This window comes from Ruditapes philippinarum, unplaced genomic scaffold, assembly GCF_026571515.1.
Source record: "Ruditapes philippinarum isolate M1 unplaced genomic scaffold, ASM2657151v2 ctg2530_1_1_1_1, whole genome shotgun sequence".
Lineage (NCBI taxonomy): Eukaryota > Metazoa > Mollusca > Bivalvia > Venerida > Veneridae > Ruditapes > Ruditapes philippinarum.
Window position 1 is genome coordinate 40,229 of NW_026858537.1, and position 23,706 is coordinate 63,934.

The window sequence follows — 23,706 nt, forward strand, 5'->3', positions numbered from 1 at the left end:
ATTATGAAAATGAAGTGATAATGTGTTCTAATACTACGAAAACAAAATGTTAAAAACAATTGCATTTCACTAACACTTTCCCCTCGTGTTAAACATATTGCCAAGTAATGCTGCCTTGAACTCGAGTTTTCTCCAACTCGAAAATTGTTTTTTCTTTGGACAGAATCATAATGCTGCCAGTCGGTAAGGCAACTGGGTTGTTTGTGAATAGATGGGTTTAGTTTGCGCTGCCGAAAAATAAGGCATTAAGGTTTTTGTATACAACAACTGGGCTCCATTTTTGCTACCTTGACTTAAGGCATATATGCTTTATTACCGAATTGGTCAAATTGTAAATTGTACTGATTTATATACAGGTATGTTTTCTTTTAAACCAAATCAACTAAAACTGTTTGAACAATACTAGTACTTTTGGTTAAACATCGAAAAAATCCTCACCCGATTTCAGTACACAATTGGCCTTTGGCGCATCACTTTCATACTTAAGTTCTTCTTAACATTTGACAGGACAATTTGCTTTTACAAATAATATACATTTGATAATTCAAACAAATTTGACAATTCCATTTTTGCTTTTTGTAATTAAGGTTATTACATTCTTTTTTTTAAAAAAAACGTATTCGTTTAATACCAATTTCTCCACATGCCCGTGAATTTCTGATATGCATCATTGCAAGAAAACCCAAATTAAAATTGAAATTTATACATAATAAAATATAAAATACATTTCGAAAGTAAAACTTAGTAACAATTTTAGCAGAGAAATAAAGATATAAAATATATCACCGCAATAGTAACAGTTCAGCACATTAAGGTATTAACATAAGTAAAATTTTAATATGATATATATATCTATATACATGGTGTTAAATATTAAAATGTAGTGTGTATGTACAATGCTGTTTTTATAACAATAAAAAATCGATTCCTTTTTCTTGTGAGAAAATTATGTAATGCTTAGAAATAGTGTTGTGGAAAAAGCGTAATTTGCAATTGTGTATCATATTTAAGACCTTGAACGCAATTGTAAAAAATATTGTCGCTTCAGAGCTCACAAAATGGTATAAAATTTATGACAAATTACAATTATATAGAAATCGTTTCTTTATACAGTCTCCATTGACCACGTGTTAATAAATCAATTAAATAAAAACAGAGATTGAAAGAAAAAATACTATAATATTGAAATTCAAAATAACTTGGTACATTGAATAATTATGTTCACAGAAAATAGTCTAGAATGGACTATGAAGTTTTCCGTTCATCATTTATGATTTAAAACTGAAGATATTGTTTTTCATTATTGAAGTAATACTGTTACATGAGATTTTATTTTTTAGAAAACTTTAATACTGAAAGCAGCACGAAGTTCAAAGATTATAACATATCGTTGCAGCCACAGAAGCATATATAGCCTTCAGTTTTATACTCATACCAAAAACAACCACACAATACTGTAGCATACCGTTTATACGTTTTAGTAGAAAACTGCATTTAAATCTCAATCACTGCTATAAAATGTACGATAAATATATCCATAATGTATAGCATAAAACATAATTATCTAACATTCTATTTACATTATACAACCTTTATCGAAATCTAAGAATCTAAACAAAAAAATGTTACACATGTCATACTATTAATTTGTCCATTGGTCTGGTCCTGCATTGATTCCAAAAATATGGATGAAGCGTGTTCACTATTAATATCATAAAATGATGATCAACACATACTTATATCCAATGAAAGCAAATGATGATATTTATAGTTCATTTGTCTAAATTGATGTTACTCAAGCAAAGCTTTTGCGGATTAATTTGCTAATATACGGATCAAAAAAAATTTTGGCCCAAAGCCAAAAGAGCTCACGTGCAAGAAAGCCATGACAATATCAGTCTTCATCATGAACTTTTGAATACACATACATATTTATGTTCAATCAGTGTTGTTTTTGTTTTTGTGTTGTTTTTTTTAATCCGTCTTAACAACAATAACTTGTATCCATGTTGTAGAACATCACCAAAGGTTGTCCTCATTGTCAATCGATACCACATGATACCACATTATCGATGAATGGATACAAAATGCATCAGCATTGAATTACGGTTCAAATAATTTTAGTTTGTCTCAAGCGATATGAGGCCTCATACAACGGTAAAATTTTCAGTATATTCTCCTTCTTCATCATCTTCCATCATCAAAACATCACCACTTCTCCGAGCCGGCACTGGTCGATAATATCTATAAAACAACAAAAAAGTAATAATGTATACTTAAAGGCCCATAAAGTCTTAACATAATGATATTTTTATTTTTCAAAGGATTTTTCATTTTTGATGCTCTGTTACATTTTTCCAAAAATGATCATTTGTCAAGGTCATCTTTTGCTAATCTTGCGTTTGGACAATTACTTATATTGTTTTAATAAAGCTGTCAAATAACAATTGCATTTTGCTACCTTTATCATAAATTGTTGCACATAGAAAACTCTTTTCTTCTTTCAGGTGATATAAGTATCTTTTATGTCCTAAATCAAATATTACAATATTATAAACACACCTGTGCCCTTTTTATAGTGAAGGAAACAATTGTTGATTTCCGAGGCTTTACTTTCCTTTTAAAAGAATTCATCATTAATAAGATACACTTAAAATACAAAAAACGTTATATATCACCACTGGACAGGCCGATAATCACATATTAGAAATTCAGAAGAAATAGAAAATGCAAAACGATCATTAGCAATTAATTTTACCCTTACTCAAAGCAAACCATGGCTTGATATCATTTTTCCCGGGGTTTAAGTCTACATATTTAGTAAGATCTTGGTGCATAACTAAATGTGTAGACTAACGTATGTTACAGTGTAGTTTCTGACAATACGATTTCATGCATTTTGGACAAGAACGTGTTTGTTAAACACAATTAATAATAAAATATTACAAAGGCTGTATAAGAAAATTTAAGATATATCCAACGTGCTGGTTAAGGTTGACTAGAACTTGGAACAAGTCGAAGCTATAGTAATGTAACTTGCCCAGATCATGTACTTTGTGTTGATTAGTAAGTGAGTGAATTATAAAGCCCTCAGTACAGTGTCCGATAGAACTTAAGAAAAATCCAATTTGCCGGTTTAGGTTAACCTCATACGTACGGACGCACTGGCGGATGCCTGGGGACATGGAAATCGCCAGGGAAACACTTTGCTTTACTGATATATCCAAAAGCATAATATTTAAGGCGAATTCAAATAGTAACAAAATATGCATAAAATATGTACCTGTTTAATAGGCTAACAGATTCATCGTCTTCTGGAGAGTCGTCTTTAGGGTTCAACTCCTGGATAAATTAAATAATTTATCATTGACAGACATTTTAAATATTAAGTCACATAATTTACAGATAATTACACTACCTTTAAAAGGCCATTTACGTCTTAGAAATACTTTTATTTTTATTTCTCAAAAGTCTAATTTTTTTTTTTTTTTGTGCACTTCAATTTATAGATTCCAAATAATTACTCATTGGCCAATTACCTGAACCATCTTTTCCTCCTGTTGATTTTGACAAATAGTACAGATATAATGATTTGGAATTTTGCATGAAAGTCAAAATACTACTTTGTTTACATTTCTATGGCGAAAGCTTTTACATTCATCGCTATTTTTGGAGGTATCAAGCATCTATACTATGCTCTAATACCGACTTTTAAATATCATAATGATAATGTTTGCCCTTTCTAATGAAGTAAACAGTTTTATTGGTTTCTTAGGCATAACGTGCCTTTAAACTGCTTTAAAGCTATATAGTATCTGTTGCAAAAAATTGAAAAATAATACTTTCAAAATGCCTATCCGAAAGAAAATTGTTAGTATATTCCTTTAAGAGCAAATGGCGCATATACTAATCATTGCCAAACCCTACTCAAAATGCAGCATGAATTTTTGTATCCAAACATTTTATTCTGTTCACATACAACATTCATGTATGTTAAATAACAGACATGGTCTATGAGAAAGATACATAATTCGAGTATATACCATTAGGTTAAGAAAACAATAGACTCTATAATATTTACTGTTAATACATTTAATACAATGATATTTAATTAAGTATATCTTTAAACCATTCTAATGACAAGTCTATAAGTATTGTATTTGTATATACCTTTATGTACAAATATGTCATGTACCTCTTGTAGTCAAACACTTTGATAACAATATATTTTAGTACAAAACTTCATGAGAATGTTCTAATTCAACGACATATTTTCGAAGGTGCCAGTCAAAAGAGAATGTCCTGAACAAGACTCGTTTGAATTGAACAAGTATATCAAAGAAAGACACATTTGAAACGTGTTAAAACTTTGACATTATGGAAAACCCCTTTAAAAGCAATTATGCAAACTTAGTTTCGTGTTTTCATTCCTATGTCCATAATTTTGTAACCATAACATTTTATTGCCTGGTATAATGGAAAGCCCAATTATCAGCGAGTTTTGATTTTATTGTACTGCAACATTAATTATGAAAGTTTGCATGTATGAGGATAGCAGGAAAATATCTATCACACCAAGTGGTAAATTTTTATTCTGGTTAAAAGCATTTGAGCCGCATCATGACAAAACCAACAGAGTGCGTTTGCGACCAGCATGGATCCAGACCAGCATGCGCATCTGCGCCGTCTGATCAGGATCCATGCTGTTCGCCTACAAACCCTATTACAAGTAGAGAAACTGATAGGGAACAGCATGGATCCTGATCAGGCTGCGCGGATGCGCAGGGTGTGCTGGATCCATGCTGATCTCAAACGCACTATGTTGGTTTTGTTGCTGCGCGGCTCAATTGTGTTTTATCAATGATGATGAAGACGAGTACCTGCGCTGATACCAATGGTTTATTGTCGGCTGCTCCGGGCGTCTGTAGAGTGGTGTCGTACCGTGTCCTGGCGTGCGGGGTTCTACGACCACCTGGTAAATATACTAGCAAATACTTATCGTGATTAGGAAAGTTTTACAAAGTGAAAACACAAATTTTTAAACAGCCAAAATTGACGTTATTCAGCTTAACGTATGTACGGTAAAGACTAAGCAACATGGTATTGTGATATACTAATGTCAAGATTTTCTCTATTTCTAAATGAAACACGAAACAATTTTTGGTTTTCTATGAGTTACATATAAAAATAGTATATGCCATAGATTTTACAAAACTATTTTTATTGGACAGCGTTAAAACATTTGTTTACCTCTTCTCCAAACCGATGAACCTCTGTCTTCACGAGTACAACGCAATTTTTCTTCAAACGATTGTGGTTTTCTTGCTCTACTCGGGGATTCCTCTCCAGTAAATGTATACGTCACTTCCTCTATACAGCGCGGTCTGGTAGTCGTGCTAGAATATTCAATAGAATAGTCTCCCTTGAGTATCAAAGCAATAAAAGTTATAGTCTGGAGTTCCTTCCCCTTATACTACCGTAGTAATGTAGACAGGGAAATAGACTATAAAAGTTATTGCATTCTCTTTCTTGTAATAACTTATACATTAATTTTGCCTACACAAAATTAAAAGTAATAAAATATGATGCATTCTCATTTTCCAATAGATTGTATGGCAATCGAACTTTGTGCGTTTTTTTTTTACAAAAATATATATACATTTTTTCATATTTTTGATTATTCGCGTGCATTGTGCTATTGCATAACCATGTTTGAAAAATCTAAGATAGGAAAGATCCCTCATGAGCAATGAGAAAAAATTGTACATAGTGAAAATGCAGACACGGTTTGTTTGAGGTTAAAGTAAGGTGCAATACGCAATTGTCATAAAGCATACATGTATAAAAAGCAAAAGGATTTAGATCTAGTCATTTTTTTAGAAAACATAAATGACAGTTGAAGTTAAAAATGCAAAGTAATGATAGGAAAACGAAATAAGACACAATTTACGACAATAAAGAAGTTTCGATTCATCACGAAGTTAAGAGCAAACGGATAGAAATTCGATTTCCTTTAATTTTCCTTTGTTTGAAAAATAAAAATTACAATTCAAGGTTGCCAAGAATTATTTAAACTATATTTGTTTTCTATCAAGCTGTCTTACCGACTGATACCATTCCCTCTGTACGCAGATTCTTTATTTTTCTGAACAGAAGGGGGCCTACCACCCCTCCTTGGCGGCGTCCTTGACTCGTGATTATCAGCGGGTTTTGATTCAGCAGTGTGTGGCTCTTTATACTGGCATTCGTCAGGAGCTAAGATAATATTTAAAAGTTAATATTTTAAGGCTTTTGATCAGCAAAGAGCAATAATAAGTATTATGGTAAGGTATGGCAGTTCTGATTTGACCATAATATGCACACATATAACAGTTTTCACATCAATATAAGCATAACAACATTATTTTAATATTAATAAAAAAAACTTAAAATGTTCAGGATCAGAGTATCAAAGGTTTGTTAGAAAAACTGACAGTATCAAATAGAAAACGCGTCGATATAATGATTTATATTGAGTAGCATGAACTTTCAGGAGAAATTAAGTCTTACATTCATATCTGGGAACCTCACAAGAAGCTTCTCGACGTTCATTTGGCTGCGGGGGAGATTCTGTAAACAGGCAAATACCTGGCTCTGTACCTATAATATAAAACTTAACAGTGGAAATTTTATAAAACAAAGATCATGATAATAAAAAATAAAGTTAAAAAAGGACTCAATGCTGTCATCAAATACAGAGTTATTCAGCAGAAAGCTTTCTGTTTTGGTTTTGGAAACTGCAATAAGGAACAAAAACGAAGGTTTTTGAGAGATAAAAATGTTAGCATTTCTGAGGCATCATGGGTCTTCACTGTTTACACCATGTAATTACCACGTCTTTGCACAGTCAAATGTTATATATTAAGGTAAATACATCTCTTTTATTATAAGACCTCTATTCTTCTTCCCCTTTCTCTCCTTACTATAATTATCATCATTATTATTATTATAATCATCCTCGAAATCATCACCTTCTTCATTCATTCATTCATTCATTCATTCATTCATTCATTCATTCATTCATTCATTCATTTATTTATTCATTCATTCATTCATTCATTTATTTTTTTATTTATTCATTCATTTATTCATTCATTCATTCATTCATGCGCTCATGCATTTATTTTAACCATTCATTAAATTAATCATTCTCATTTCCTCATTTGTTCGTTCGTTCATTCATTCATTCATTCATTCATTCATTCATTCATTCATTCATTCATTCATTCATTCATTCATTTATGTACTTAAGATAACCTGCAAAAGGAAAACTAACTTTGAAATAGTGTTCATACTCAACTGTCCTTCAGTGAGGCTTCATCATTCATTTACTTTAGATAACATGCAAATAGTAAAATGAAATTAACTGTGCAAATATAAACAGCCTTCGTACTCGAACTGTCCTTCGGTTGTGATAACGAGTCAGCCTTTGTTCATTCATTTACTTATGATAACATGCAAATAGGAAAACTAACTGTGTAAGTATAAACAGTTTTCGTACTCGAACTGTCCATCAGTTGTGATACCGAGTCAGCCTTCATTCATTCATTCATTCATTCATTCACTTAAACAACATGCAGATAGAAAAATAAGATTAATTATGTAAGTATAAACAGTTTTCGTACTCGAACTGTCCGTCGGTTGTGATAACGAGTCGGCCTCTGTCTCATACACGACTGGCGGCGGCGGATTTCTATTTAGATTCTCAAACGCTTCCATAAGCTCATCCCTGGAGCTGGACACAGTTGTAACACTTGATATAAGACTGTGTCTTTGACTGCCTGCAATGTATTAATTATATCAAGTTATAGACAATTTGACTGATGACGTCACAAGCACCTGCTACCAGAATTTAGCAGATTGTCCGGTTGACAAAAAAGCCGATATTTATATACATTATATAGCAGCAGAATTTTTAAATCCTAGTACCTTTTTTATTTGTGAATGGATTTTTTTAGATTCTTATACGTATTATTTTAAAGTTCTTTAAATTCATATTTTGGGAATATAACCGGATTTCATTTTTTTGCTTTAAAAAAGAAGACACCGCTACTTGTCAACTGTATCTGTGTAAATAATAGAAAACAAATGCTTATGATGAGTTACACTTGATTCTGGCTGAAATAATTTAGAAGTCAAATAAACGAACAATACAATACTAAAAGTTAAGCAATGCTAATGAACTATCATTTTTGTAGGAGAGGGCTTAAAACAATTGAAATAGATGAGTATGATGATGTCAGATATATAGAAAATTTTAATATATAAACCTAACGCAGTCAAAACTTTCTCCCTCTCTTAACTTTTAATTTCATTTAAGGTAAAGGGAGGTAACTAGAAAAGCAATTCGTTATTTCACTATCATGTGCCATTTGACGTTTTATTAGATATTTCTAATAAGACTAAATTGTAAGGCCTAATAATGGGTAAACATAAATAGTTAATGTATTTTTGAGTGAAAAGACAGTTTAGTCAAGCACAAGCATTTTCATCATTTTAAAATTTGTATAATTTTAGATTATTATTATTATTATTATTATTATTATTATTATAATCATCATCATTATTTATCATTATTATTATTATTATTACTATTATTATTATACACATAAAACAATTATCGTATAGTTATTCTTGTTCCATGCATATCAATATAATCAGTAAATGCTTACCTTTCTCACTCGGTGTGCTTCTCGTGCCTTGACTTCTGTTTTTACTGTACGCACTCTGTGGACGCGGAGGGGCCATTTGGAAAAGCGCATGTATTTGATCAGCACTGGCATACTTCCGCGGGCTTAGAACTACGCCTACAAATATTGTTTTAATTTTATACATTGCTTGTTACATATCCCAATGCCTGTTGGTTTAAACACATTTATTTAAGCTCGATTGAGAAACAAGTTCTTGCAACCTATATTACGGTAGTCTTACTCAGAGTCAAATGCTTTCCCGCCAAAAAAATTCTAACATCGGCCAATATCGTAATTAATCGGTCATTTTCGGAATGTATTTTTCACGATTTTCGGTATTCAATAATTATTAACCGTTTATAACTGGAATTAAGTATAAAGCGATAAATGATGAGTGATTGTAAATCACCTGATTCCCAAGATTTTGACGGAAAAAAATCTTCCGATAATAATCGATTTGCTACGATATTGGCCGATGTTAGAACAATTTTTTTGGCGGGAAAGCATTACAGTAAAACTAGCTTAATCACTTTCGAGTCCGCTTCCTGGAACCAACTAGTTATGTATGTTATCCTTATACTAAGATAAATCATAGCATATTACTGAGATAAACAAATGATTCCGTGGAACTATTTTGTATCGCGGTATAAGCAGAAGTGTATGCTTTTAGTTCGTACAATTTCACCAGGACAATGTCTGAAAACGCATACCATCTCTATTCCTGCATTTTTTATCTTTTACTCTCTTTTTTTCAAAGCAGAGGGGTACCGTTGTAATCTATCGAATATGTTTTAAAATGATATTTTGAAAAGAAAACAACTGTATACTCGCCATACCTTGATTGTCGTAGCTGTGTTGCTCCGCCCCTCGTGTTTTATGTGGTATTCGGACATTTTGAACAAATTTGGAATCCTCGGAGCTGTCTGTAGTAGCTTGCATCTGTAATATAAAACATAAGAAACCTTTTAAATATACAAATCTACAAATATCGGTATATTTAAATATACATTGTATAGCTGTATAAAGATTGTGCCTTAAGAATGATATTTAAGTTTTATGTATTAAATAAATATGGTCAAAATATAATAAGAAATCTGTATGTAGCATTTTACAAAGAAAAATGTATTAAATATACAACAATTTATTGTAGATAAACATGTAGCAGCATTAAACATATCATTCAACGCTTGAAGCTTATCATTACCAAAGTGATAAGAAACGAAACCCAAAGAATGATAAAAGAAATAAAGACAAAATGATGTATAATTTCAACACAACAAAATAGCCGAGCTTTCGATAACAAGCGTTATATAACATCTCTTAGTAACAAACATACCGCTTTCTGGGCTTCAGCTTTTTCAAGACTAACCGAATCATCGTCAGAGTCCGGTTCAGCCTTATGGTAGGTTGGGTTTTCATTGAAAACAAGTTTCAACTCATTAAATGTCGCGTATGGGTTAATATTGGCATCCTCCTCTAAAATAACAAACGATGTACAAAAATGATAAAACTAGCATATAACTCTAAGTCGGTTGCACCGGTGTCTAGCGATAATACTTCTGCGACCAGTGCAGACCAAGATAAGCCTACGCATCCGTGCTGCTTAAGCATGTAGTGGTCATTGTTTAGTGCGTAGACATTTTGAAAATGTTCTCTAATCATGATGAATATCAATAACAAACATACACAAAATACCCCTTACTAAGTTAAAAGTGTCATCAAATCTTGGCAATGTTCTTCCTTAAAATGTAACACTATATGAAATATTTCCTCTAATTTACATTGTTTAGATATAAACGCATGTTATTAGTATCAATAATCGATATTAAAATCATTTCAAGCTACTTTTTATCCTTTTTTTCTTTTGTTAATTTACAAAAAAAAACTTTAAAAAAAAATGAAACGGTGTAAAACAAGGGAGGCAAATCTTGTAAACTTACCGTATCGCTCTAAGGAAGCGTTATCGCTCGTTGTTTTGCTGCTGTCATTGAAACACCAGCCGCTGTTATTACCCGACAGGTTTTCGTCTGACGTCAAGGATATCAATAGGTTTACATTACGACAATTAAACCGTGTGTCCTGGGGACTCTCCAGTTCATAATTTATATTTCTTTTGTCGAGGTCGTTCATCAGGGACGTCTCCGCAGTAATATCTCTTCTTATGTTAGAACTCGTCTCTACAAAACAACAAATGAGCCGCGTCACGACAAAACCAACATAATGGGTTTGCGACCAGCATGGATCCAGACCAGCCTGCGCATCCGCGCAGTCTGATCAGGATCCATGCTGTTCGCTATCAGTTTCTCTACTTGTTATAGGGTTTGTAAGCGAACATCATGGATCCTGATCAGACTGCGCGGATGCGCAGGCTGGTCTGGATCCATGCTGGTCGCAAACCCATTATGTTCGTTTTGTCGTGACGCGGCTCAAATTTACTTTGAAATTATTAGTTATGCCAGTGGCATGTAAATTTTGCGCGGGTCTTAATTATACAAATTGATATTTTTCTTCCCGGTTTTCTTTCATTAACCACATCTGTGAAATCCATCATCAAATTATGTTAAAACGACAAAATGCCAACTTTTTTTTAATTTAAAAATTTATAATTTAATCAAGAGAGAAGACCGTTTGGGGATTTAAAGGAAAACGCGTTTGATGTTGATAATATTCAAGATAAGGTCTCACCTTTATATCGCATGACGTGTCTTCGCCTTACACAAAACAACGCCATGCCCACAGACACGGCTATTGACACGACCAGGGCGGCGCATAATGGCAGCATGATGCGGAGATCCTCGTAGAAAACGGCCTCGTCTTTATGGACGACAAACAGGGGTTCGAGTGTACCTAAAGCATAATTGTGAAATACATTAATTAACAAATATGAGCAATAAACACTCAACGACAAATATGTTTCATTATGCAAAGATATTTCACGTACAACACATGGATACAAAATTAATGAAATAACTATTGCTTAGTTGTTTGTTTGTTTGTTTGTTTGTTTGTTTGTTTGTTTTTTCGTTCGTTCGTTCGTTCGTTAAAACGTTCGTTTGTTCGCTCGCTTGTTTGTTTGTTTCTATTTTTTGTCTTTCTAATCCATTTGAACAAATGATACTCAAATTGTTCATTTTTATTCTTCAAAATGGATGTTTCTATCAAAAAGAAGACAGAGGTCAATTAATGACACACGTGTAATTTGAAATCTAACTACTCACTTCCGGAAAATGTTAATGTAGAAAAAGAAAGGACACATTCGCTAGAGCCAGCATCACTGTAAGCAGTGACTAACATCTTGTATCTACTTGCAGGATGAAGACCTTCTACCGGCATCACCGTCTACAAAATAAAAAAAAAACATATTATCTATCTGAAGTACGTATAAAGTACATTAAGTGTCGTTACGTTACGTTACGTTTCAATGTATATATTGATTTGCAAAATAAAATATGATATTACGTAATATTACATTTAAACTATATTGCATGACAATACCTTACATTGCAAAGCATAAACAATTGGCTTATTTTCCTTTCCTCATAAGTTAATAAGACATTGCAAAGCGTCTTAACAAGAGTTTCAAGAGTTTATTTCAAAGTACATTCGGGCAATATGCCCATGCGTACACAGTACGTACAACAAATAAGCATACAATACTGTCAAATGGTCAATGTCAATAACTTTATAAAACAAATGTCATTAAGTTACATAGTATTTTTAGCAGTCAGAAAACGGTCACTATTTATAGAATATACTATCACTTAGTGACATAAGTATCAACATGTCTCGAATTATTTTACTGATAAATAAATAGCTAGGACAGATACCGGAGTGAATAGCAAAACAAAATGGAAATAAATGTATATAAGAAACAGTGATACAGCGTTTAGGACAAACTTTTGACAAACATCTAAGAACAAATTTATTCTTGGACGCTTTTAAGATAAATATAATATTACGGAAAATGACGTTGCCAGCCGAAATCTTACAAGTAAATAAAATGCAGAAAATATTAGATAATTATAAAATGCTTGATTAATAGTAGAATGTGAAAAAAAATCATACTGTATTCCAATTAACAGTGCTCGGCACCTCTTTCCATTGTTTCTTCCCCAGTTTTTGGTATTTTATAGAAAAGAATTTAATTGCGCATACATCCCGTCTCCATGTGCGCAAGTCTAGCTCAACGGAAGTGACGTTTACAGATTTTAATAATTCTGTTTCGAGGGGTGCTATCGGTGCTGAAATAAAAAAAGCACATTGTAACCCTTATAATCTATAATTAAAGTTACTGTTTTATGAATTTTAACAAAGATAGCTTTTAACTAGAACAAAGAAGTGATGAAAAAAGAGTTCTCCACTTTTTCTCTCCCGAGTAACAAGGTATATGTATAACATATTATGACACATATAAACATGACATGGTATATGCCATGACATGATATGATACAATATGATATGATATCGGAATATCATGGCATGCTATGCTATGACTATGACATGATATGATATGGTATGGTATGGTATGGTATGGTTTGGTATGGTATGGTATGGTATGGTATGGTATGGTATGGTATGGTATGGTATGGTTTTGGTATGGTATGGTACGGTACGGTACGGTACGGTATGGTATGGTATGGTGATATTATGATATGATTTATGATATGATATTACATGGAATGATATGACATGACATGACACGATGTGATTTAATGACATGTCATGACTTTTGAAATTTTATTTATATACTTACGTGAGCCGACTGTTTTCTCTTCAACAACATTGCTGCTCTCACTTCTACCAATACTGTTAATGGCGGTGATTGTGTACTTATATGTAGTGCCACATAGTAGGCCGGAAGACGTGTAGGTTCGATTCTTGGGTCCCACTGGAACTTCCTGCCACACGTCGTGCTCTTTCCGGTAACGTAGTAAAAACCCTGACAATAAAAAGATGTCTTTGTTCAATTTGATAACGAAAGTTAAAAGTTATGTCGATTTAAAGATTTATTTTTATGTAAATAGATTTTGTCAGTCTCGCTCTACATACAAAACAACAACTACAACGATTTTTTAAAGTATTTTTATCATATTTATTACCTAAAATTGGACTGCCGCCATTACTGGCCGACAACCAGTTAACTTGTACTGTTGATGACGTAATAGCTGCCAGGGACAGTATAGGTGCTCTAGGCGGAGCTGTAATGAAAATAAATATTATAAATATTATATAAATCAAAACAACGCAAATTCTTAACGCACGTTCACTGTCATCACAGATTTGATAGATACAAATAAATTAAGTATTAATTTAGACTTACACAAATGGCATATTACCGCTAGATATAACAAAAAAAACATTCACAGTTCACAATTATAAAACAATCGTTAATTTTAAAGGCCCGTTATGCCTCAGAAATGCTTTTATTTCTATTTTGCAAACACATTTTTATTTTAAGAATCTTGTTACAATTTCTCATTTGCCATAATTATGCATAAACTATCTTTTGCTGATTTTGTTATTTTGGCATTTGGTTATAATTATAGTAAAATCAGTATTTTGTATGGAAGTCAAAATATTATTTTGTAGATATTTTGCTACTTTTATAATAGAATAATAAATGTCTGTATGTCCAGTACTACTTTCTTCACTTGTTAAACATCTTACATGCTCTTAGCCCATTATCAAAATATTATTTAACACATGCCTGACGTTTCTAAAGAGTTACAAAAGTTTGGATTTCTGAGGCATAATGTGCCTACACATTATAATATAATAATTAATTGGAATACAATAAATAATATGTCTACACTACGTATAAACTACGTACAGCAACTAGTTATTGTCATTCAATGAATTTTATACAAAATGAAAATTAATGATTTTATTATTTTACTGAAAATTCTGATATAAGTTATGTAAATAATTTCTTCTATTACAGTTTTTTCATCAGGCGTTTAACTTGTTACTTAAATTAAACTATTTTAATAAAAAATCAATTTTTATTAACACTGTTTATGTTACATATATGTACAAAACTGGGCATTATATTTCCTTTTAATAGTGGACAGAAAAACGTGTTACCAACAATCAAATGCATTTTCAGTTTCAATATTTTGTATAGCTGTTCTGTAGGGTTATATACTTGAATATCATTATAACTCCTACAATTTACCAAATGTCTTAAATGGACGTGTCAATCGTTCATTCTGGACTAAACCATTTATCATTTTAAGGGAGTATTGACTGAATAGCGAACAGCTTGCAGACGATGATCAGACGACATAACTGTGTCGGCTGCTCTTGTCGTCTGCGCTGGATCAAGCTGCCGTATACATGCTCAGTGCTCAACATGCTCTAAGCACCGTTATTAAAGAATAAGCAACGAAAAGAATAACAAGAGACAAAAAGATTGAAATGATTATGCAATATTGATATGCAAAAATAAAAAACAAAATACAAGTAATTAGAAAACTGGAAACAAATATATGATTATTTTTCCACAACTCGACGTGTTTAAAACTTGGATTTTTAATCATTGCGCCTTCGACTAACTGATCTTTAAGTGACAATGTTGCCAGTTAAGGAAAGTATTCAGCATGACCGGAAGTCGTTGACACAGACAGATGTTGCCTCACCCACTGAGGTATCTTTTTTGAAAGTTTTTTCTAATACCCCGGTCACATATTCACGGAATACGCTCACGGAAGAGCCACGGATTAATTCCGGCATCGTCCGTAGCTACCCGTACTGGTCAGTAGCTCTCCGTAGTGTAACCGTAATCAATCGTAGTAGTCCTTGTATATCCGTAGCGATCCTTGACAATTTTTGAACATGCACAAAAACGGAAAAATCAACCGTAGCGTGTCCCTGCTAGTCCGTATTAAACCGTACTGATACGTACTGGTCCGTATGAAAACCGTACTAGTCCGTACTGATTCGTAGTCCACCAACTTGTCAAGGATTTCCACGGTTTAGTACGGAGAACTACGTATTTGTACGGTTACCCTACGTATAGGCTACGGTTTTAATACGGATTAATACGACATTGTCACGGAAAGCCACGATGGTAATACGTTGTACTACGGAGAGGCACGGATTAGCACGGTCTTATACGGTTTATTGCGTTGCAACACGAAACGGTACGGAATTGTACGGTCCAAGACTGTTTAGTACGGATGAATGTACTTTTTCAAGGGTATAAATACTACATTCTTGTTAAAAAACAGACATATTTGCGGGAACATTCAATAAATGATAATTGCCATTTATTGGCTGCAACTTTATATTGAAATGACTCAGAATGCAGGGGGGCAGTGGTCGAGCTGCTTGATGACATGCATAGAGGTAAAATATAATAATATCGTACTACACTTCATAAGGATTAGAATAACATTTAATGTTACATATTTTACAAACATTGGATCGTGAATTTGGAGTAAATATGTACATAAAACGAAGTGTCTCATAAGCCTGGGACGCTGGCCCTTGAGTTATTATAAGATTAATTAACAAGCTTTTTACATATTTTTAAAACATAAACATTCACGATAATTAATGTAATTGTAAAATGAACAACAAATTTTAAAATTAATAGAGAAGCAGTATTGATCAACATATTTCATTAATGCTTACTAGTCCATATCTAATCAGGTAAAAGAAGACAGACGAGATGGTGGACTAGAGACGGGCTTTTACAAAATACATAAATACAGAATAAGACCACTTCATGTTTAGTATGAGGCTCTCATGGCCGAACTTGTTGAGGATCCAGCGTCCTTTAATCGGACCTGATGTGTCTCGGGGGTCGGAGGCGGTTAGGCCGAATCCTCTCCGCCAAAATCATTGAACTCTGCAATTCGTGTTCTAAGTGTTCTTTGCTTGTGAGGCATTTTGAAAATGAGCATGCAAGAGGTTCTGGATGGATGTATTAGGTCCGTATAGATCCGTGGCAATTCGTTCTTCTCCGTATCAATTCGTCCTTCTCCGTATCAGACCGTACTTATTCGTACTAACCCGTGCTTATACCGTATCAGACCGTAGTGTATCCGTAGTGCGTCCGTCCTGATTCGTGTCGCTCCATATCAAACCGTGTCGGTCCGTAATAGTCCGTGTCTCTCCGGGATCTTTTGGTGGAAAATCCGTCGGACTCCGTACTCATACGGTTGTGTGTCCGTACTGGAACCGTAGCAGACTACGGAATTTCACATTTCCGTAGTAATCCGTGAACAATTAGACCGTAGCTCTTCCGTGGCATTATCCGTGAATATGTGACCGGGGCATAAGGCCGCTATTCCATTGATACGTGATCAGTGGTCCGCGTCCGTCATCCGTGTCCGCTACCTATTCGCTTATCAAAGAAAACGTTGAATCTATTCCTTTTGTCCGTTTACCATCCGCTTCCGCGACGGCATCCGCGACGTTTCGCAGGATGAGCGATTTTTTACGGACGCGGACAGTCACGGACATGTCTCAGCCCTACAAAATGCCTCGAACGAAATTAAATACTTTATCGATTTCGAAAGAAAATACTAAAGAGCTCACCAAAATAGTGTGGGAGAACCTATAAGTTTATGATGCAGCAATGACAGATTAAAAAAAAACCCAACATCTGGTGTTCGGTTGTTAAAGAGATATTTTTTAAAAACCTAACTTGTATTTAATGTTTGTTACCTTATTCGTTGATGTTACAACTTTTTTCGGTATTTGAATGAAATTATATCATATTCTACAAATAATTATCCTCTGTTCGCTATACTTCAATTAAAAATATATAGAAAAATACGTATCTATGGAATAATACCCACGGACATGCCCGGACACGGATCACTGACGCGGGTCACGGATCACGTACCAATGGAATAGCGGCCTAAAGCTTATTCTTTCCTTCCATCTAGTTACATGTATACGTTCTGGATACCGCGACAATATCATAAATGAAAATTTATATGTAATGTACACCATACAAATTGAATGGGGGGTATAAGAAAGATATATTTTCGTGCATTAAAAACACTGTACCACAAGGAGATGCAGACGACAACAAAACAAACATACATATACTTACATTTCGAACTAGCATCAACTATAATAACGGAAACGTTTAAAGAATCGTAATTTGTTAAAACATTTGGAATTGCCTTATTTAAATTATATATGCTTTTCGAATTGAGTGCAATTTTTTTAAAGCGGCCTTCAGATTTATTTTTTTCTGTTAAAAAAACATTTCTATGTTGTTTCAAAGTGAGCATTTCAGTAAACAGTGCATTTTATTACCCCTCACTTTTTTCGTAATGTTAATTTCCCATAGGCCTCTGGGAGTTATTCTTACTGTTAATGCAAGTGTACCACGTGACTACGAATTTTGTACTGTTACATAGGTAACAGTATTTTTTAACAGTATAAAATCTGGTCACGTGGTCTATTTTCTAAATAAAATGAAATAAAATGGCCGCCATTTTTCTCTCGATTCATTCTTATTTTCGACGATAGGGCATCGCCGAAGTAACTATTACTCTGATAAAATTTAGTTCTTTGCACCCTAGAGTCCCTTTCGCGTATTAAATATCTTTTTGTTTAATAGTCAACAGGAAACATCCGTTTTCAACGGAAGTAACTGTAATGTAAATAATTTTGTCAAACTGGAACATGCAGACAATGAAAGCATGCAACAAAGGATAATTTCACAATTTTAACCAGTGAAACGTTACAGATAGAGTTGGTGGACAGACATCTGTAGGATATCATCGTTATTTTCTAAATGCACTTTGTCAAAAACCATGCGAAGAATATTCTGGATGCAGAAGGATCAGATTTCACAGATCATAACCTTATAAATGGGTTAGTGTTTTGTTTTCTGAATAAAACACAGCTTATTTTATGTTTATGACTGGTAGATATCATCACTTGCCTAAAGAATAAAAGGAAAACAGCTTCTCAAGTAGGTCTTCAGTGCACTTAAAACTTGCAAGGTAAGGACAGTTTAGTTATTGCTTCTCTTGGCTTATTTTTGTTACAGTTAGATTTAGTTGACAAATTCAGATCATCACAGTATTTGTTCGGGGTAATAAAATAAATAACACATGGGTTTGTGGGTAACAGTAAAAATATCATCCTTCGTATAAATACTGTTACCCTCGGCTACGCCTCGGGTAACAGTATTTTCCTCGGGATGATATTTTTACTGTTACCCACAAACCCATGTGTTATTTATATAATATCGGTGTTATGCCTTCTTCTTCACACCTGCTATTTAAAACGCGCCCGTGACTTTCATTTCTAAAAATAGAAGATGCTTCACTAGTTTAAATATAGAGAGCGGACCGGTAGATTACAGGTATTGATGAGTTTCCTTATTGTTTATGTATTTTAATGTGGGCAAATTTCGCTCTGCACCTTCATCCTTTTGGTTTAACAATTATATGGAACGATATATGTAAAAATAATAAACCAATGAAAAAAAAAAACTGAAAACCGCTTTAATTATAACCTATTCGTTATATCCGAAATTCAAAAAGGGCTGTTATTTACAATGTGATCTTTTCACATCCTCTAAAAAAATGTGCTTCTAGACCTAGAATTTTATAGATCTATTTATAGACCGATGTTATTGTACCTGCTAATGATTCTACTATAACTTTTCAATACATGTAATTTTGCGAAGACCTGGTTATGTTTAATTTCATTTGCAGAAATAGCAATAAAAATGCAAAGAAGATTTCATTGAATGGTATGAACTTACCTTGCACGCTCAGACTGTAGGTAATGACGTCACTTCCGTACATGTTGTTAGCTTTACAAGTATAGTTGTCGGCATCGGAACCAATCACGGCGATAAGAAACAGGGAACCATTTTGAAGTATTGATAATTTGTCATTGTTTTCCAAGTCACCGTATCTGAAGTGAGATTCACGCATTTAATTATTATAAGCAAAATATTAAGATAAGTAATAAAATTTATTTGATAAATTTACTGAAACTTCCGAACATATGTCAATGTCTTGTGAAAAGTTTGCAACTTTGAAATTCAAATATTTGTATCAAATAAATTTGAAATATTATCTCATCAATGAAGACTTGTTGCTAGCGTGAATCTTTATTAGTGTTTATTCTATTTTAGCATAATTTTACATAATGTCTCTGTCTTCTGACGTCACATCCGTTCAACATACCTTGTCGACCACGTGACTTCCGGTTCAGGATCTCCTACAACAACGCATGACAGCATAACTGTGGCTTGCCATGACACAATAACCTCTTCTGAGAAACTGGAAATCCTTGCTGGGGCTATATATAGAATAGTCACACTTAATAATAATGTATAACTAGATCCAATCTGACTAAAGTTAAAGCTGCATTTTATAAATTTCATAAAACAGAAATAGCTACATTTTTTTTAAAAAAAGGGTTGCACAGCGGCCTCCGTTCTTATGTTGGTGTCCAGACGGAAAAAAAGAGCTTTATCAGCATAAAAGTCTGCATGTTAGAATTCAAATACAAACTTTAGTGTTACCGTGGGGTTTTCCATTTAAAATCATAATTTCTGAACAGTATTTGATAAGATTAACAACAATACTGTTAAAAATGTTTATCAACGTGTAGACTGATTGGTTCTTGGAAGACGTCAAAATATTTCTACATATTTATAAAATGCATATTTAAGATCTACTTAAATTTTTTCTTGTCTATAGCGTAGCATTAATTAGGAGATGATTTTACAGTTTTTACTCAGAATGAATTATATCTCTACTTAATAGTTCGTTTTCAATATTTATTGATGAAAATTTAATTATTGTAATGAAAAACAAAGAAACAACTTGGAATATATAACTGCCAAATACAAGCAAAAATTTCTAGAAAACATAATTTGGGGGATACCAAAAGAAAGTCATAATTAATATGAATAGAAATATTTCTATGTTAGTTCTAAAATATTCATTAACTTTATGTTAACCTGATAAAAAGTTATATTTAAAGGTTTTACGCATCTAAATATAACCTTTCAAGTAATATACCTTTAACTACAGGCATTACTGTTACAATTTGCGTGCTCTCTCCCTCGCCAATCCGGGTATTTGCGCTGACCCTCACCCAGTAGTTCACGTCTGCTTCAAGCTCGCGCAGAACATACGATGATTGGACAGGCGGTACATCTATTTTCATTTCCTGCAAAGAACAAGAGTATGCTTATATCAATAACAAAATCAAATACCATTCCTATAAATAAGGCCGCTTATGGCATTAACAAAATCAAATAACATGTCGTTAAGAAGCAAACACTTTTTCAAGTCAATAAAGCGGCGCTTAAACAACTAATATAGAATATGCTACAGCGTTCCATACATACAGATTGAACTGAAAATTAAATTAGCCCTGGCATGCACTTGTGTTTTACTGTCTTTAAAACTGTAGAAAAAAACTTTACATACTTTACATGTATGTGTATACAATGTAAGTTTCTAGCGCTAGTTCTAATAAATATGTATTAGCGTTTCACAGGTCATTTGTAACATTATAAAATTTGGAGAATTTTCAACAACGTTTTCTGGTCCAAATGTCTAGGTCCCCACTGCTTTCGGGGGATTTGAGCAGAAATTCAAAATGCAATTTGAGGGTTGGCATTTTACCTGCGCACTAGCAGACGTGTTACTGTAGTAAACACTAAATGACGTCAGAATGCCGTTAGGACTTTCCGGATTTTGCCATGATACAATTACACTTGTATTGCTTACGGCCCATGCTTTAATTCCACGAGGTCTTCCGGGAACTGTAAAGGCAAATGTATGATATTAACGAAAATGTTGAAAGTGTAAAATAAATCAACGAAAAGGTGAAGGTTGTTCCATTTGTAAATAAATGAAAACACTGCACAAAGTCTTCAGATTTTGCAGCATTTTTTTTGGACTGTGAAAATATAATTTTCTATGTTAAGAATATATAACATTTCTCATTTGCACATTTACGTCAATAATTCTTCGTTCAAAAATTAGGCTCCTTGCGGGTTTTATTTCAGAGGTAAGTCCAAATACATGCAAATTTTACTAAATAACAGTAATCAGAAAAGAATTTACATAATTATATTTATAAAATTACACCTTACTAGTGTAAAAATTGTATAATTATTATCTACATGAGTGTAATTATAACATTTGCAACACAGAACCATGCTCATCATTATCAACAAATTTTTTACACATCAATGACGCATTGGAATTTGATATTTTTAAAGGAAATTAACTTTGACAAAATATCTCTGTGACATGAAACAGGGTGATTAGTACGGCAAATTACCATCCTCGAGAGTGCGCACGAATATGGGACTACTTCTGACTCCTTCACCCTTGCGTGTATATGCCAATACTTCGATACTGTAATTTGTAAACTTTTCCAAGCCATCTAGTGTTACATCAACTCCTCGGGAAAGTTTTATGTTGGAGTCAGTCTCATCTAGAATTTTAAAAAAAGGTTTTGAAATCAGAAAATGTATATGCGTACAAGTATTGTTATCTCTAGATATATGAACGTTTCTTTAAAGACAAAAATCAGAAAGTTAATACCATTGAATTGTATGATATTTATAAATAAGATGCAACGAATATGATATTGAATGCTTTGGAATACTCTGACGTCATTAATTCATATAAATAATTATGTATCAATTATATCCGCTAGCATATTTGTGTTATTGTCGTTGCTTTTTTATTCTTGTTGTTTTGTTGTTTTTTTTCTTCAAAAAACTAATGTATAAAGCAATAATTAATGAACAAACAAATATATACATGTACCGGAAGTACTTATATACCTTCATCTTTCCTAACTGGTTTGAACAGGACTTTATACCCTTGGAGGACACCGTGCAAGGCGAACAAAGACGGTGCTTTCCATGCCACGTTGATTGCTTGTGACGCAATGGCGTATGCGCGGACGCCCTCTGGTGGCTGACTAGGAACTAAAATAAAATATGAATGATATTGCTTCGAGAGCCCAAAAAATTTATAAAATCGGTGATAGACATTGAATTTCATTTAATTAGAAAATTTCGAGCTAGCTTTGAACTTAAAGAACGAAGATAAATATTCATGAACTTTGAACTTAACAGCCAGCCAAAAGATTTCTAAGTAAAATCAAGTTTAAAATTTAGTTGAATATCATTTACTGTTGCGCTGAAATATTTTCTTAGAAAGAAGTTTCTGTTACAGCTATTGCGATGAAGTAATTTATACATTTGGAACTAATATATTTCAATGCTTTAACCAAATGTACTTATAAGTATCATTTTATCATGAATTGTAACAGTCTCACATCAAAGTGAGTGAACAGGTGAAAGTCAAAATATATTAACATAAAATATACTTCGCATAAATAATAAATAACTCACAGAGCCCATGGAAATTTCTATAAATATTCATCGGAATTTACATGAAACGTTCAATTTATAATAAGAATGGGCAGTCTTTTTATATTTTAGGCAGATTTATAGTTATCTAATCAATATCAACTGTTAGTCAATCAGTCAATCTTTTTAATTATATAGTAAAATCAGCTCAACTTGACAATGAAACATTGAGCATAATGTCACTTTCATAATGATTAATTGATGAATTTATCTTTAGAACCCAAAAAAAAACAATGTGTTGACTTTTTATTCCAATGCAATATGTCATTTGGACATGCTTTTAGATAACACTGGAAATTTGTCAGATTTATATTGCAATGTGATTTTATCAAATTACTAAATTGCGAACGTCAATATCTGTTCGAACGGGTACTTTAAACAAATACTGTTAATCGAGAATCATTATTCAATGTTTAAAGGTCCATTTAGCTCGCTGAAAGATAATACGGAAAAGAAACACAGCTTTGATTTGTTTCGTGATTACAGTTTTATCCTCTGGAGGGAAACATATTAAACTGTTTAAGATATAATCATTTGTTTAACACGTGATATGTTACCAAGGACAGTCTCGTTAATATTGTA

The 23,706-nt window shown here is 33.0% G+C and overlaps 1 protein-coding gene across 1 annotated transcript in view; it reads right to left on the reverse strand.

Annotated features, from left to right (window-relative positions):
* Positions 1–611: 611 nt before the first annotated feature.
* Positions 612–23,706, reverse strand: part of LOC132753524 (cell adhesion molecule DSCAM-like) — an 88,837-nt gene continuing 65,742 nt past the window's right edge. Inside the window, 23 exon segments of the mRNA XM_060744005.1 lie at positions 612–2,244; positions 3,284–3,342; positions 4,881–4,984; positions 5,251–5,396; positions 6,105–6,255; positions 6,550–6,639; positions 7,665–7,820; positions 8,712–8,846; positions 9,566–9,668; positions 10,066–10,205; positions 10,670–10,906; positions 11,415–11,576; positions 11,948–12,068; positions 12,795–12,970; positions 13,483–13,668; positions 13,829–13,927; positions 17,797–17,814; positions 19,471–19,625; positions 19,901–20,015; positions 20,744–20,894; positions 21,356–21,495; positions 22,020–22,175; positions 22,531–22,677. Coding sequence (XP_060599988.1) covers positions 2,148–2,244; positions 3,284–3,342; positions 4,881–4,984; positions 5,251–5,396; positions 6,105–6,255; positions 6,550–6,639; positions 7,665–7,820; positions 8,712–8,846; positions 9,566–9,668; positions 10,066–10,205; positions 10,670–10,906; positions 11,415–11,576; positions 11,948–12,068; positions 12,795–12,970; positions 13,483–13,668; positions 13,829–13,927; positions 17,797–17,814; positions 19,471–19,625; positions 19,901–20,015; positions 20,744–20,894; positions 21,356–21,495; positions 22,020–22,175; positions 22,531–22,677 — 3,044 coding nt within the window. The 3' untranslated portion in view covers positions 612–2,147.